The sequence below is a fragment of the Balaenoptera musculus genome, chromosome 5 (genome assembly GCF_009873245.2).
Source record: "Balaenoptera musculus isolate JJ_BM4_2016_0621 chromosome 5, mBalMus1.pri.v3, whole genome shotgun sequence".
Lineage (NCBI taxonomy): Eukaryota > Metazoa > Chordata > Mammalia > Artiodactyla > Balaenopteridae > Balaenoptera > Balaenoptera musculus.
In genome coordinates, this window is record NC_045789.1 from 35,091,897 (window position 1) to 35,106,393 (window position 14,497).

The following is a 14,497-nucleotide window of genomic DNA, read 5'->3' on the forward strand; positions in this document are numbered from 1 at the left end:
GTCAGAGACAGCAACTCACCACGTCCTTGACCCCAACTAGGTTTCAGAAGAGGCTGACTAAATTTTGCAATAGGAGTCCGAAAGGAGTGTGTGCAGGGTCTTTAAAGCTCTAAACCCCCTAGGAAGAGGCTTCCCCACCTGTCACAAACTGGACCGTCTCCACAGAGGGTGCCGGGCCCACCACCGCCACGCGGCGCTGAGGTCAGCCTCTCGGGTCTTGGGAGAGCTCTTTTTAATTCTAAATTACAGACTTTGCAGCCACCGGATATCCTCGCTGCAGAACTGGCAGTAGCCATGTGGCTGCACTCGCCTTTCTTGACAACCACTGCATTATTTCCACTAATACCCTGTCTGGGGCCTCTCGCTGGGCGACTCCTCACTCCCATCGCCGCCCCTGCCCCTGTGGGTAATAACCCGATCGTGGCCCGCGTGCCCAAACAAAGCGGAAACCACCCCAAAGTTCTTGGAGAGAGTGGCCCGGGAGCCCCTCCCGCCGGCTCTCGGCGCCCCTGTCACGCCCGCGGAACGTGCCCGGGCCCCGCAGCCTCGTGGGGGGGCAGCCGCAGGGCGCCGCGGGGCGGGCCCGCAACCATGTGCTCCGAGCCAGGCGGGGCGGCGGCCGCGGCCTTCGCATTGTCCACGTTCCCCGCGCCCCGCCGCGCTCCATCCCTCCCTATCTGTGGCGCACACGCGCGGAGCGAGCGGCGCGCCCGAGGCTGGCCTGCAGCAGCTGCGGCGGCGGCGGCGGCGGCGGCGGCGGCGGCGGGGGCGGAGGCGACGCGGCGCGGGGCGGGGCCGGGCAGGCGGCGCGGGGGCGGGCCCGGGGCGAGGAGGCCGGGGCGCCAGCTAGCGAGAGGCGAGCGCGGCGAGCAGCGCAGAGCAGCGCGAGCAGCAGCATGGCGGGGCTCCGACGCCCGCAGCCGGGCTGCTACTGCCTCACCGCCGCGGCCGTGAACCTCCTGCTGGGCGTCTTCCAGGTCCTCCTGCCCTGCTGTCGGCCGGGAGGGGCTCAGGGACAAGGTCAGCCTGGCGCCGCTCCGCTGGCTTCCCTCTCCACCCCGCCCCCCCTTTCTTTTGGGGGAACTGCTGAAAGCTATAAGAGGGCGAGGGGAGGAACGGGAAAGGAGGAAGGAAAACGGTTGCAATTCCGGGCTGGTACCCTTTGCTTACCGCGGCGTCCCCTCCGGCACCCTCCGCCCCCCGCCAACCGAAAGCTGGGAAGTCGCGGGGCTCGGGGACCGCGGCGCGGACCGCTAGCCGCGCGCGCCTCGGAACCTTTGTGCGCGGGCCCCGGGCGCCCCGGGCTCAGTCCCCGCTTTGTGTGGCGCGCGCTGGGGCCCCGCCGCGGCCCGGCTTCCTGCAGCTTTGTTCCCCTAGCCTGGCCGCCCGGGCCGCGTCCCGCACATGCCCGTCCCAGCTGCTGCGGGATGCGGAGCGCAGGGTCCCGCGGGGTGGCTTCTCCTCTCCGTCCCCCCAGCGCTAGAGCCCCCGAGCCCGCACGTCCGAGGGGCCACCGGCTCGCACCCAGTCCATTGTGTTCCGATCTTCGGCTCGCTCCTCGGGTGGCCTCGGCTTCTAGAAGGGAAGGGAGGCTTGTTTTGGTGAGGCGGGTGCACGGGGGGACAATCGGGAAACAGGAAGCGTTTCTTTTCCGTGCATTAAAAACGCGGTGTGTTTTTTGGTGTTGGTGCAGCGATCGAGCCCTTGCCGAACGTGGTGGAGCTGTGGCAGGCGGAGGAAGGGGAACTCCTGCTGCCCACTCAGGTGAGGACGGCCAGGTGACAGGGCGGCTGCGGGGGTGCAAGGGAGGAGAGGCCCGGAGGCCGCCGGCCCCCACGGCAGCACCGGCGCTCGGGCCACTTTGCAAGGCAAATAAACGGTCGGGCCGAGACTGAACACCTGGCCACGGTGGCCTGCCCGGCCTCCTCCCGCGCCATGTGACAGGGCGTGAGTCACGCCGTCCCCAAGTTCAGGAGGTGGGAGCCGAGGCCATCTCAGCAGGGCCGCGGCCGGCGGCGGCGGTGCAGAGGGGAAGGGCGGGCCCCTTGGCCGCCAGTGGTCCGGGGTGGGCGAGGGACCCGTGCCCCGATCTCTCCGTGAGCCGTGCTGTGTGCCTGAGGACCACGGGAGGATGGAATATTGATTTCAGAAATGTTAGTGAGTGGTCCTTGCCGTTGGCGTTAAGTAGCTTTGGGATGAAGATGTGACTTTAAAGGATTGTAATCTTGAGTTTTGTCCAAGTGCCTTTAATTTGTGTTAGAATACACCCTCTTGTTAAGAACTTGAATTTCAGGTTTCGGATCCCCCCCACACCCCCGTGTGATATAATGATTGCATGTGGAAAAATCATTACTAAGGATTTGTTGGGAATCTGGCATCATCAGATTTACGGCTTCAATAGATAGAGTACTACAAAGCCTTTGTGTTTAAGATTTAACTTTTAGGAGAATTTCTCATTGACTGCAGATGTACACATTTAAATATATTGTTGACTGGTTTTCATCAGCGACAGTAGTGACCCCAAATGCATGTTTTGGATGGGTGGGGGAGTGGTTTGAATTGTAAGGGAATAGTCAGCTTGTGTGCCAGTAATTTTTAAGATGTTCATGACTTCTCACATTGGTGGCAGCACTTAATTCTATGTTGTCTCTTGTGGCTGTTTAGAAAACAGGATGTGTAGCTATAACTTCACTGGCGAGGCTGTGCAGTTTTACATTTCAGTGTTCTTCCTCCTATGTGGAGCATTTAGAGGGCTGGTTTTGAGATATTTGGAATATTCATTTTAACCAGGGCTAATGAATAACAGCTTCAAGGTGGAGAGGTGATTTTTTTAGAGGAAAAATGTACTGGACCTTCCCTGAAGGCCAGCAGGCTGAATGAGACCAATCCTTGGAGAAAAAGCCCCATCAGGATGGGGAGCAAATAGTCTGTCCTCTTAAAAGTTTATTCCTAAATAGATTTTTTCCACTGATTGTAAAGGGCAGATGTGTAGTGTTAAAAAAATGCAGAAAGATGAAAAGAACGAAATAGAAATCACTCAACTCCTGCTGAGAGAACCATGCTTAACATTTGGCATATTGACTTTTCACAAATGCAGTATAGTCATATTTGTGTATATCAAGAGTTTTCAGCAGAGGCGTTAGTGACATTTTGGGCTGGAGAATTCTTTATTGTGGGGGGCTGTCCTGGGAGCATCTCTGCCTCTACCCACTAGATGCCAGTGGCAGTCACTCCTCCCTCCCTGCAAGTTGTGACAGCTAAAAATGTCTCCAGACCTTGCCAGATGTCCCTGGGGAGCAGAATTGCCCCGGTTGAGAAGCACTGGTGTATATCTATACATTTTTGCATTTTTACTCAATCGTACCCTCTACCTCTTCCTGGTTAGTGTAGGAAGCCTACCCAGACTGAAAGGAAAGGAAATGATAGACTTTCATTTGTTACAGCATTAGTCGAAGGCTCAGTCTCTGTGCTCAGAGATGGAAATGTCAAAGCCCCTGATATGATGAATGATTTTATTTATAGGCTCAAGAGTAATTTTATGTAAATCTTAATTTCTGGTTTTGTTTATATGTATAATACAGTTTGTTTTGGTAAAAAATGTTAGAATTTTAGAAGCTGTTCTCTGGAATACTCACTGTAGAAGCATTTATACCTAAGCTCTTTTAATCAAAGCTATAATGAAAGTGAAACTGATACTCAAAATCATTTTCTAAATACTCCATCTATATGTGTATTTTTTAGAGACTGTTTTACCCTACATGTACCTCGGTGGGGGTGAGGATAGATATGGGTCTGTCTGTCTATATTTATCTAAGCTGCATATCTATCTAAACTGCACGTGTGTGTGTGTGTGTGTGTGTGTGTGTGTGTGTGTGTGTGTAAACTGCAGAGAGTTCTGAAGAGAGTTATTTTTAGGGAATTCTTTTCAAAGTATTTTGAATTTTTTCAGAAAAAGTTCCCTCATGTGTGTCAGGGAGTCTGTTGAAAAGAGAATATTTATAGCTGTTATGTAAATTTGAGGGTTTTCTGCCTACTTTGTAAGTTGGGTTCCTTTCAGGAAGACTTAAAAGCTGGCTTCAGAAGCTAAGATTTGTCAATGATCAGTGAAACAGGAGCGTCCGAAGATGTGCTATTAAAAAATTGAATACTAACATTTGCCAACACTCATTATTTATACAGTTATCTATTTTGGACATGTTTTCTATAGATTGGGCCTTTTTTTTTCTTTTTCTTTTTTTAATGGGTCTCTTAAGTGACCAAGAACTTGAATAATGCATCATTAGTAAAACCAGATATAATAATTGAATTGTTATAAACTGCCAGCCTTATAAATCCCTCTGGCCGGGCTTCCAGGATTCGACTCAGGGCCCCATCGCTTTTCACCGCTCTATCCTTGGTTTCTTCATCTGCAAAATGGGGTTAATAGTGGTGCCAATCTCAGAGGATTTTGTGAGGATTGAGTGCCTTGAATTTAGTAAGCGCTTAATACAGGTTACATGTTTTTTTGGCAGTATCTCATCTGACCCCTAGATTTGGTCACTGGAGAGCATGGAACAGCTTTCCTGCTTTGAAGGGGCTGAACCAGTGCAGATAACTCAGTACTATCATGTGCCCAGCAGTTGCATAGATAAGTTACATTATTCATATCTTTTTGTTATACACTCTTTTATGTTGTAAAATGTTTTGGTCTAAGAACATTAAAACTTGATCCATGGTGATAATGAGAAGGAAGAAAAAAACATGTAATTTTATTCTTAGATTTACAGGATTTTTCTTCTCTGACTCTACTTCATTCATGCTTCACCACACTGACTCCAGAGTGGTGATGTTACAGAAGCCAAACAAATGTTTTCGTCAAATGTTTTATTGTCAAGAAGTGATTGCCTGTGTGCAAGGTACTGCTTTGTGCACCTTCTTACTCTGCCTTCAAGGTCAGAAACTTCCATGACTCCCTGTGAGCCACTGTGGCCCTCGGGGCCTTTTGCAGTGTGACCTTGTCTGCAGCTCCGCTCAGTCCTCTGGGACACTCACCTGCCCCTTGACCATGCAGGCCCAACATGGATCTGTTGAATGAAAGCACAAATGCTATTGCCCTGCCGTTTGTCCAAGATCAGTCCTTCCTGACCCCTAGCTTGGCCGTGGCACTGTCTCCATTTCTCCTCCCCTTTGAGTTTCTCGAGTGTCTGGGTTTTTTCCTTTGTCTTGTGTGCCTTGTTGCCCTAACTGGCTCCCCTCAAGAGGGTTTGGGTGTCTACGCTCGGGTGCCCCGTTGTGGCCACGATGTTGTGCGTGCGGTAGGCCTTCAGGGGTTATTCCTGGTGGAGGAGAGGCAGTGCTGTGTCTTGTCCAGTTCCCCTATTCATGAAGTTAGCCACTCCTGAAGATGGCAGGTGCAATGCCTTAGGCGTTGAGTTCCTATTACTGTTTAATAATCACATTTCTGTATCAGTTCTAGGAGCAAGAAGGGCAATCTACAGTTTGTTCATTTAGTCCATTCAGACTTTACTGGGGTGAGAAGCCTCACTCCTAAGGGCCGTGGTTGGGTTTGGGACGTGGACATCGGTGCTGAGTAGGAGCTGTTTCCTGATGCAGAAGCATGTTGGTCTGGGCTGGGATGGGGAGGCTGTGCGATCCTGGCCTTGTTAGTCCATCGAGCAAACAGCTGGCCCGGGCCTGGCCCAGATAGGCCCCTGTGGTACAGTGATGAATAAGAACGTTTCTGCCTTGAAAAATCCTGCATCTTGTTTATTTTGCCTACTTAAGCCTGAGCGTGTAGATATCAGAAATTGGTAGAAAGTGAAACAGGAAGTGGCACAATGAGTATCTCAGGTACCGTGTGAGGTAATAGTCTCTCGCCCCAGGCTGGGAAGCATTGACTAGCATTTGGAAGTCTTTTTGTCATAGAAGTTTCTTTTTGGTTGAATCAAATTCCACTATTAACATAGAAAAAGAATAACCAACATGGGTTGAATACTCCTAGCATTGTTTAGCCCTCTACGAGTCTTAATTCATATTAAGATCCTAAAAGCTATGAAGTATTGTGAGCTGATTTCAGATGAGGAAATTGAGGCACACAGAGGGTAAGTAACTTGCCCAAGGCGATAAGAACATGCACAGCAGTGGTGGGATTTGAACCCAGGAGGTGTTTAGCTCCAGAGCCCAAGCTTTGGGGCACTTTGCTACTGTATGAGTTTTAGCACAGTCTGACCAGGAAGGTAGTATGGAGGTGATAAGGTGCCTGTGTCTGAGAGAAGTAATTTCATGTTATGTTTTGAATTAGGAAAGTTTGCTTAATGAAATTTTTGTTTTTAATTAATTAATTAATTTATTTTTGGCTGCACTGGGTCTTTGTTGCTGTGTGCGGGCTTTCTCTAGTTGCGGCAAGAGGGGGCTACTGTTCATTGCAGTGCACGGGCTTCTCATTGCGGTGGCTTCTCTTGTTGCAGAGCACGGGCTCTAGACGCACGGGCTTCAGTAGTTGTGGAACATGGGTTTAGTTGCTCCGCGTCATGAGGGGTCTTCCCGGACCAGGGCTCGAACCCGTGTCCCCTGCATTGGCAGGGGGATTCTTAACCACTGCGCCACCAGAGAAGTCCAAATGAAGTTTTAAAAATAGTTATATCTACTGGTATTTAAAATTTTTTTATTGGAAAAATTTTTATTGAGCTATTACTCACATATAGTGTTATATTAATTTCAGGTGCACAGCATAATAATTCTATATTTGGAGCTTTGCAAAATAATCACCACAGTAAGTCTAGTTAAGATCCATTACCATACATAGTTACAAAAATTTTTTTTTCTTGTGATGAGAACTTTTAAGATTTACTCTCAAAAAAAAAAAAAAAGATCTACTCTTAGCAAATTTCAAATAATGCAGTACACTATTATTAACTGTAGTCACTGTGCTGTGTATTACATCCCCCATGCCTTATTTATTTTATAAATGGAAGTTGGTACATTCTGACACTCTTCATCCATTTTGCCCACTCCCCACCTCTGCCTCTGGGAACTACCAATCTGTTCTCTGTATCTGTGAACTTGGTGTTCTGTTCTGTTTTCTTTTGTTTAAGATTCCACAAGTAAGTGAGGTCATATGGTATTTGTCTTTCTCTGTGTGACTCATTTCACTTAGCATAATGCCCTCCAAGTCTATTCATGTTGTCACAGATGGCAAGATTTCATTCTTTTTTATAGCTGAGTAATATTCCAGTGTATATACATACCACATCTTCTTTATCCATTCATCTGTCAGTGGGCACTTAGGTTGCTTCTGTGTGTTGGCTATTATAAATAATGCTGCAGTGAACATAGGTGTATATATATCTTTTCAAGTTAGTGTTTCAGGTTTCTTTGGATAAATACCCAGAGGTGGAATTGCTGGGTCATATGGTAGTTCTATTTTTAATTTTTTGAGGAACCTCTGTACTGTTTGCTATAGTGGCTGCACCAGATTACAGTCCCACCAGCAGTGCATGAGGGCTGCCTTTTCTCCACATCCTCACCGACCTTTGTTATCTTTTGTCTTTTTGATGATAGCCATCTCACAGGTGTGGGGCGATACCCACTAGTATTTAAGAAACACCTAGACTGTGCTTAGCCCTGCAGACATTTATGGAGCATGTGCTGTGGGCTGAGCACTGTTTTAGGTACTGGGGATGTCATGGGGAACAAAAAAAGAAAATCACTGCCCTTGTGGAGCTGGCAGTTAATGGAGGCATATAGATAATAAGTAAGAAATAGAATAAATTATAAGTTATGCAGTTTGTTAGAAGGGCATCAATGCTATATGGTGGCAGATTGGAGGAAGATTTGGGTGATGGGAGTTGCAGTTTTAATTCAAGAGGTCAAGGTAGGTCTCTTTGAGGAGGCCTGTATTTGGTATTTGAGCCAGCCTCTGAAAGCTGTGAGAGAATTAGAATAGCTAGCAAGGTCCCGAGGCACTGCCAAGAGGGAGTGGGGAGAAATTACAGGGTTTGGTCCCCGCCCTTTGAGAGCTCGGTGTTGTTGGGTAGATAAAGCTGGATCCAAGTGCTGAAATGTAGGAATGGAGAGGAGGGAGAGAGGAGCAGTGTGTATTGGAGGGTCTGTTAAGGCTTTGGGGAGGGAGGGGCCGCTTAGAGACCTGGATTAGCCCAGAGCCTCACAGGGGAGGTGTGTTTTATGCTTTGAATGGGAGCCAGAGCCCTGCTGAAGTGTGGCTGTAGAGATTGGGATGGGTGTGTCAAGGTCAAGTGACGGTTGCTCAATTCCAGGTTCAGGAGCTTGGAGGTTGGCTCTTGAGCAGAGATTAACACGGTGACCTTGACTGCTGGGTCCCTAAGTAACGACTGATGTTGAAAAAGATTGGTCTCACAGTGGCACACAGGCCGGGTTGAAGGCAGCAATCTTTAAAAAATTTTTTTTTTAATTGGAGTGTAATTCATGTACAATATTAGATAAATTTTGGGTGTACAACATAGTGATTCACAATTTTTAAAGGTTATCCTCCATTTATAGTTATTATAAAATATTGGCTATATTCCCTGTACTGTGCAATATATCCTTGTAGTTTATTTATTTTATACACAGTAGTTTGTGTCTCTTAGTCCCCTACCCCTATCTTGCCTCTCCCCCTGGTGACTACTAGTTTGTTCTCTATATCGGTAAGTCTGTTTCTTTTTTGTTTCATTCACTAGCTTGGTGTATTTTTTTAGATTCCCCATGTAAGTGATATAATATAGTATTTGTGTTTCTCTGATTTATTTCATTAAGTATAATACCCTCCAGGTCTGTCCATGTTGCTGCAAATGGCAAAATTTCATTCTTTTTATGGCTGAGTAGTATTCCAGTGTGTGTGTGTGTGTGTGTGTGTGTGTATGTGTATCACATCTTCTTTATCCGTTCATCTGTTGATGGGCACTTGGGCTGCGTCCATATCTTGGCTATTGGGAATAGTGCTGCTGTGACCATTGGGGTGCATGTATCTTTTCGATTTAGTGTTCTTGGTTTTTTTTTTCCGATATATACCCAGGAGTGGAATTGCTAGGTCATATGGTAGCTCTATTTTTAGTTTTTTGAGAAACCTCTATACTGTTTTCCACTGTGGCTGCACCAGTTTACATTCCTGCCAGCAGTGAATGAAGGCTCCCTTTTCTCCACCTCCTGGAAAGGCAGCAGTCTTAAACAGAGTGAAAAGCCCGTCAGCAGTGGTAGTGCAGGCCTGGGGTGCTGATGGCTTGGGCCGATTTGCCTGCAGGAGGGATGGAGAAGGACAGGTCTGAGCTGTATTTCTGATGAGTGGATAGATCTTCATGTTTGGAGGTGACGGCAGGAGAGCAGTGTAGGACAACTCTCAGGTTTGCCCAGGGGCAGGGAGTGTGACGGCCTCTTCGACACAAGGAGGCCCTTGTCAGGGACCCCTGGCGTTGAGAAGTCTGGTGTCGTTGTTTCTGGGGAGACAGTGCGTAGAGCCTGGAGGTGTTTGGCGTTTGGGCCGCAGCTGTGGGTTAAGTGGTCCTGCACGTACTGCGGGGTCTGACCTAACCTGCCCGAGCCTCGGCTCCTGTGGGAAGGTTGGTGTTTATCTCCATGTGTGATAGAGTGAGAAGCTGGGGCTGCAGATAGGGATTGGGGGCCTGTGGCTCCAAGAGTAGGTTAACAGTCAGAGGGCATTAGTGAAGCGGGGTCTGGGCCCAGGAGGATGGGGGGCAGGGCGACCAGGAAAGCCTCGGGCTGGGGGAGCTGGAGGCGCAGGAAGGGTGGGTGTTTCCGCAGCCAGCGGTGCAGCTTCGGGAGAGGACAGAGCCATGCCACGAGCACGGGTGCCGGGTGAGTGCCGAGGCGGCATTTAATTGGATCTGCCCTTTTGCTTCTGTTGCAAGCACCTTCTCTTTTTACCCACCTGGTATGTGACTTCTGGTCACAGTATGGCATGGTAGGTCTCAGAGAAGATTTTGGAAGCGCATTTGAGTGAGATATTTATGCCACTTATAAGTCAAAATCTATCAGGTGCTCATTTAGGGGATTCTTTATGTTTGGGGATTTTAATTATCGTTAAATTTTACCTTGTGCGATTAAACTTAAACACCAAAAAAAGGCTCTTGGAGAGAGGAGTGATGTCAAACCAATTTTGAGACTGTGTTTTGGTGGCGATTTTAAACAGGTAGAATGTTTACTTACAGTGAACATCTAAGGGATCACTTGGGAGTTTCTGGCTTTCAGTGGTGCCATTCTAGTGTCATTCTTTTTTTCAATAAGTATTTATTGAGTGCCTGCTGTGTGCCAGACACTGTTATAGACAAGTTCATCACCCCTGTGGGATTTGAAGAACTGTTTTTGTTTTTTGGGAAATTTTGTGTTTCTTTGAAACAACTGTTAAAGCGTGTTCTTTCTCAATAGGGTGATTCTGAAGAAGATATGGAGGAGCAGTCTCAAGAACAGAGGTAAGGAAAAAAATGGGAGCAAATCCATGCTAAGTTTCTCTGCCCACTTAGGATGCTGTCTGAAGTCTTGGGATATGTCTGTGTTCATGTATTTAACATTATCTGTGATTTACCTTTCTCTTTGGCATTTGGGGTATCTATACTCTCTAATAATGAATATGGCTTTGTTTTAAAATAAGGTTGCACAGAAAGCTGTGAAAACACGCCCCCACTAACTTCACTTTCCCATGGCGTGCATACACCATCCTGTTTACAGACATCTGTTGAGCATCAGGCAGTGTGCTGGGTGCTGGACGTAAAACACTGAACAAGACCTGTTTGCGTGTAGTAGGGAAGTCAGACATTACTATAAACAAAACAAAATAGTTATGCTTACAATAGGAACTATCAAGAATTCAGTTGCTGTGGTAGAGAATAATGAGATGGATAGCATGCTTAGGTGGTTGGAGGTGACGTTTGAGCTCAAGTCTGGAGGCTGTGTGGGAGCAGCCAGGTGGCAAGCAGAGGTAATGGCAGGTGCAAGGGGCCTGTGGTGGGAAGCACTGGTGGCAATCCAGGGACGTGGAGAAGGCCAGTGTGGTTTCGTAGGATAGTGAGATGAGGTAGGACCTTAGAGGCCATAGTGAGGAGGTTCGTTTTAAATTTCTTTAAGTGTGGGATGAGTTGTTAAAAGATTTTAAGCAGGGGCCAGCAAATCAAAAGATGTAAATTACATTTTTTAAGGGAATGCTTTGGTCACGGGGCACTCTTGGTTAGTTGTTGTCAGACTGGGATATCTGGTCCCTTGGAGGTACCTGAAGACTCTAAGCGGTACGTGGGCGTGGGGATAACTTTCAGAGAATCAGCTTCTAGATCCTCAACATCCATATATTCTCCTAAAACTGATCTGTCTGAGGTTGCAAGTTCTCCTTTTCCATCTCTTCTTTCACAGTCTCACTTCTCCACTTTGCCAAACAAAGGCAGACCTCTTTCCGGGCCCCGATCCTGCTTTGTGCTTCATCTTGGGCAAAGGGACAATTTGAAGTATTGGTATTGGTTAGGAGAAAGTGATTTAATTCTGGATGACGAATTCATTAGTAACTTTGGTGGTTTTCAAATCTTTACTCTATAATGTTGGAGAATCCAATCAAATTGTCAGTTGTTAGACCATCAAAAAGTGATTTGTGGATAAAATGCTGAGGGAGTGTACAGCGTATAGGGTCAGTGCTGTAACAAAGCTCCTTCCATTCACATCTATTTATGTGAACAAGCTTTTTCAGTGTTTACATGAAAAAAAAAAAGGGACAAGGAAAATAAGATTAAATTGATGCTAATTAACCCTGTCTCATTCTAGCAGTAATAGTCATATAAACCAATTAGGGGGGAAAAAGTTCCATAAATTTCATTAAAGGATGCATTTTCAATAAAATTTGAACTCTTATGTTTAATTACCTATCAAAATTTGTAAAATTTGTTAGATCAGTTGTGTGCTAATAAAAATTATGATAATTCAGAAGAAAAAAATTTGACACTTAGACCCTGTGGTCACAGGATATTTAAAAAACCCCCAAATCTCAATTTATACCCATAGTTTTGTTGAAAAAGGCTTTGAACATAAAGCTATATTAGGTTAAAATTCTTTGAGGGAATATCCAGCAATATAGGAAAGCCTATCTGTATATTTTTAAAAATGAACAATGATGGATATCGTTATATGGTATTTAGATTCCTTTGAATATATTTTAAAAAGTGAGTTTTATTAAAAATTCCAATATTTATAATAGGCCAGAAATTGCATTCTTTGCAAACATTCAAATTCATAGTATAACATAAAAAATTTTTTTTCTGCTTGACTTATATGTATTTTTTTTAAATTTATTTTTTTAATTGAAGTATAGTTGACTTACAGTGTGTTAATTTCTGCTGTACAGCAAAGTGATTCAGTAGTACAGCATTTTAAATGTTGGGATTACTTAAATACACGGGGCAGAGTTCAAAGTTTGTCACAATCCTATCTGAGTGTCTGGGAGCAAGAAGAGCTGAGGAATGCTGACGCTGGTTCCTGTTGAAGGTGGTGCGGACAGAGGCACGTGGAAAGTTCTGAGATGAATTAGGTTTGACTCAGTTGTGGAGAGTGAGAGAAAGAGGAACCATGGAGGGCTGCTCGGATTTGGCTGGAGCATCTGGGGTGATGATGACGGTGATGGGAAAGGTCTAGCGAGAGGGCGGTCAGGAGCTCTCCTTGGTTGTTCTAGGAATCTCAGACTTGATGGGACACATCCTGTCCCGGGAAGATGCAGGTAGGCAGTTGAGGTGAGTGTGGCGCTAGGAAGGCCGGGCTGCATCTCCAGGGGCATTGTCCTGTGTGCCTTTGCATTGGTTTTCCTCTTTCAGAGGTGTCCTTCTCTTCTTTCTTATTAATTAGAACTAGTTTCTTTTCACGCATTTCCTGTCACACTTAAAGGTGTGAAGTAGATTTTATCCTTCACGCTCTTTTTTTTTTAAAAATATTATTTATTTGGTTGCACTGGGTCTTAGTTGTGGCTCGTGGGCTCCTTAGTTGCGGCATGCATGCGGGATCTAGTTCCCTGACCAGGAATCGAACCTGGGCCCCCTGCATTGGGAGCACGGAGTCTTATCCACTGCACCAGCAGGGAAGTCCCCTTCGTGCTCTTTTGACACAGACGACCAGAGTGAGGGTGTAGAGGTGAGGGGGAATTGAGTCAGTGGCTTTCAAACTTTTGGACAGTGACTCAGATGAAAGTCACATTTTATATCATGATTTCTTATTACCCACAGGCAATGTATGTGGATGTATGAATATGTACATGTGTGTTTATTTATTTATTTATAAAATAGCGCTTACCTTTGCTGCCTGTGGTGTACTGTATTTTCTGTTTCATTTTTTTAAAATTGTGGCAAAATATACATAACATTTACCATTTTAGCCACTTGTAAGTGTGCAGTTCTGTGGTATTAAGTACATTCACATTGTTGTGTAGCCTTCACAACCACGGAAATTTTCTATTTCATTTTCTTTTGTTAAAAAAATGCTGGTTGCCACTACTGAATTGATTTCAAAACTCACAGTTTGGTCCACCCTGATTTATATGTTCTAATCTTCTCAATATCAAATATTCCAGTGTTTTGCTGTTATTTTATCCCTAGTCGCTTTCCTTTTAGCTGGACTTCCAAGCCTCTTGGGTTTTTTTTTTGTTGTCGTTGTTGAGGTTTTTTGCCTTTTGTGTAAAGGCACGATGATGATGAAGATTGGATGCTGCAACCAGAAAACCTTCTTTGTGTCCATTTTCTGAAAGTGTAGCTTCTGGTGTTCTCTCTGAGTCTAATGAATGAATTCTCTCTGAGTCTAATGTCCTGTGATGGGTCAGTCAGTCACCTAAGTACTTACTGTTCGTTTACCTTCTACTGTGCAGTTGGGATTTTTAAAAAATGAAGATTTTAATACCTTCAAAGCTCATAGAATCTCTTGCTACTTTTAAATTAGGCCTTTTGCTTTAGCATAGATTTAGATTTACAGAAAAGCTGTAAAGATGGTACAGAGAATTCCCATTTACCCTTCACACAGTTTATCCCAGTGTTAATGCCTTATGTTACTATGGTACATTGGTCATAACTAGGAAACCAACATGTGTACATTATGGTGAACTAAACTCCACACTTTATTCGGATTTCCCTGGTTTTTCCCTAATGTTCTCTGTCCCACGATCCTATCCAGGAGACCACATTTAGTTGTCATGTCTCAGGACCCTCTTGGTTGTGACAGTTTGTCAGACTTCCCTTGTTTTCGAAACTGTGGCAGTTTTGAGGAGTTCATCCTTCAATTTGGGGTTGTCTGAGGTTTTTCCTCATGGTTAGGTTGAGGTTATGGGTTTGGGGGAGGAAGACCGCAGTTATAAGTTGCCATTCTCCTCATATATCAAGGGTATCGACTGTCAGCGTGACTTAACACTTTGATGCTGACCTTGACCACCTGGCTGAGGTACTGTTTGTTAGCTCTCTCCACTAAAGTTCTTCTTTTCTTACCTTTTTCCATACTACACTCTTTGGAGGGAAGTCATTAAGTGGAATAAGCT

The 14,497-nt window shown here is 45.8% G+C and overlaps 1 protein-coding gene across 9 annotated transcripts in view; it reads left to right on the forward strand.

The window, feature by feature from the left end:
• The first annotated feature begins 841 nt into the window (after positions 1–841).
• Positions 842–14,497, forward strand: part of TMEM131L (transmembrane 131 like) — a 158,465-nt gene continuing 144,809 nt past the window's right edge. For 7 of the 9 annotated variants that reach the window (XM_036852648.1, XM_036852650.1, XM_036852652.1 and 4 more), the window contains exons 1-3: positions 842–1,020; positions 1,694–1,764; positions 10,381–10,424. In XM_036852648.1, the coding sequence (XP_036708543.1) occupies positions 897–1,020; positions 1,694–1,764; positions 10,381–10,424 (239 nt within the window). In that variant the 5' untranslated portion in view covers positions 842–896. Of the gene's footprint in view, positions 1,021–1,422; positions 1,602–1,693; positions 1,765–2,134; positions 2,154–10,380; positions 10,425–14,497 lie in introns of those variants that run through there. The other 2 variants (XM_036852655.1, XM_036852656.1) reach the window with 2 other exon arrangements.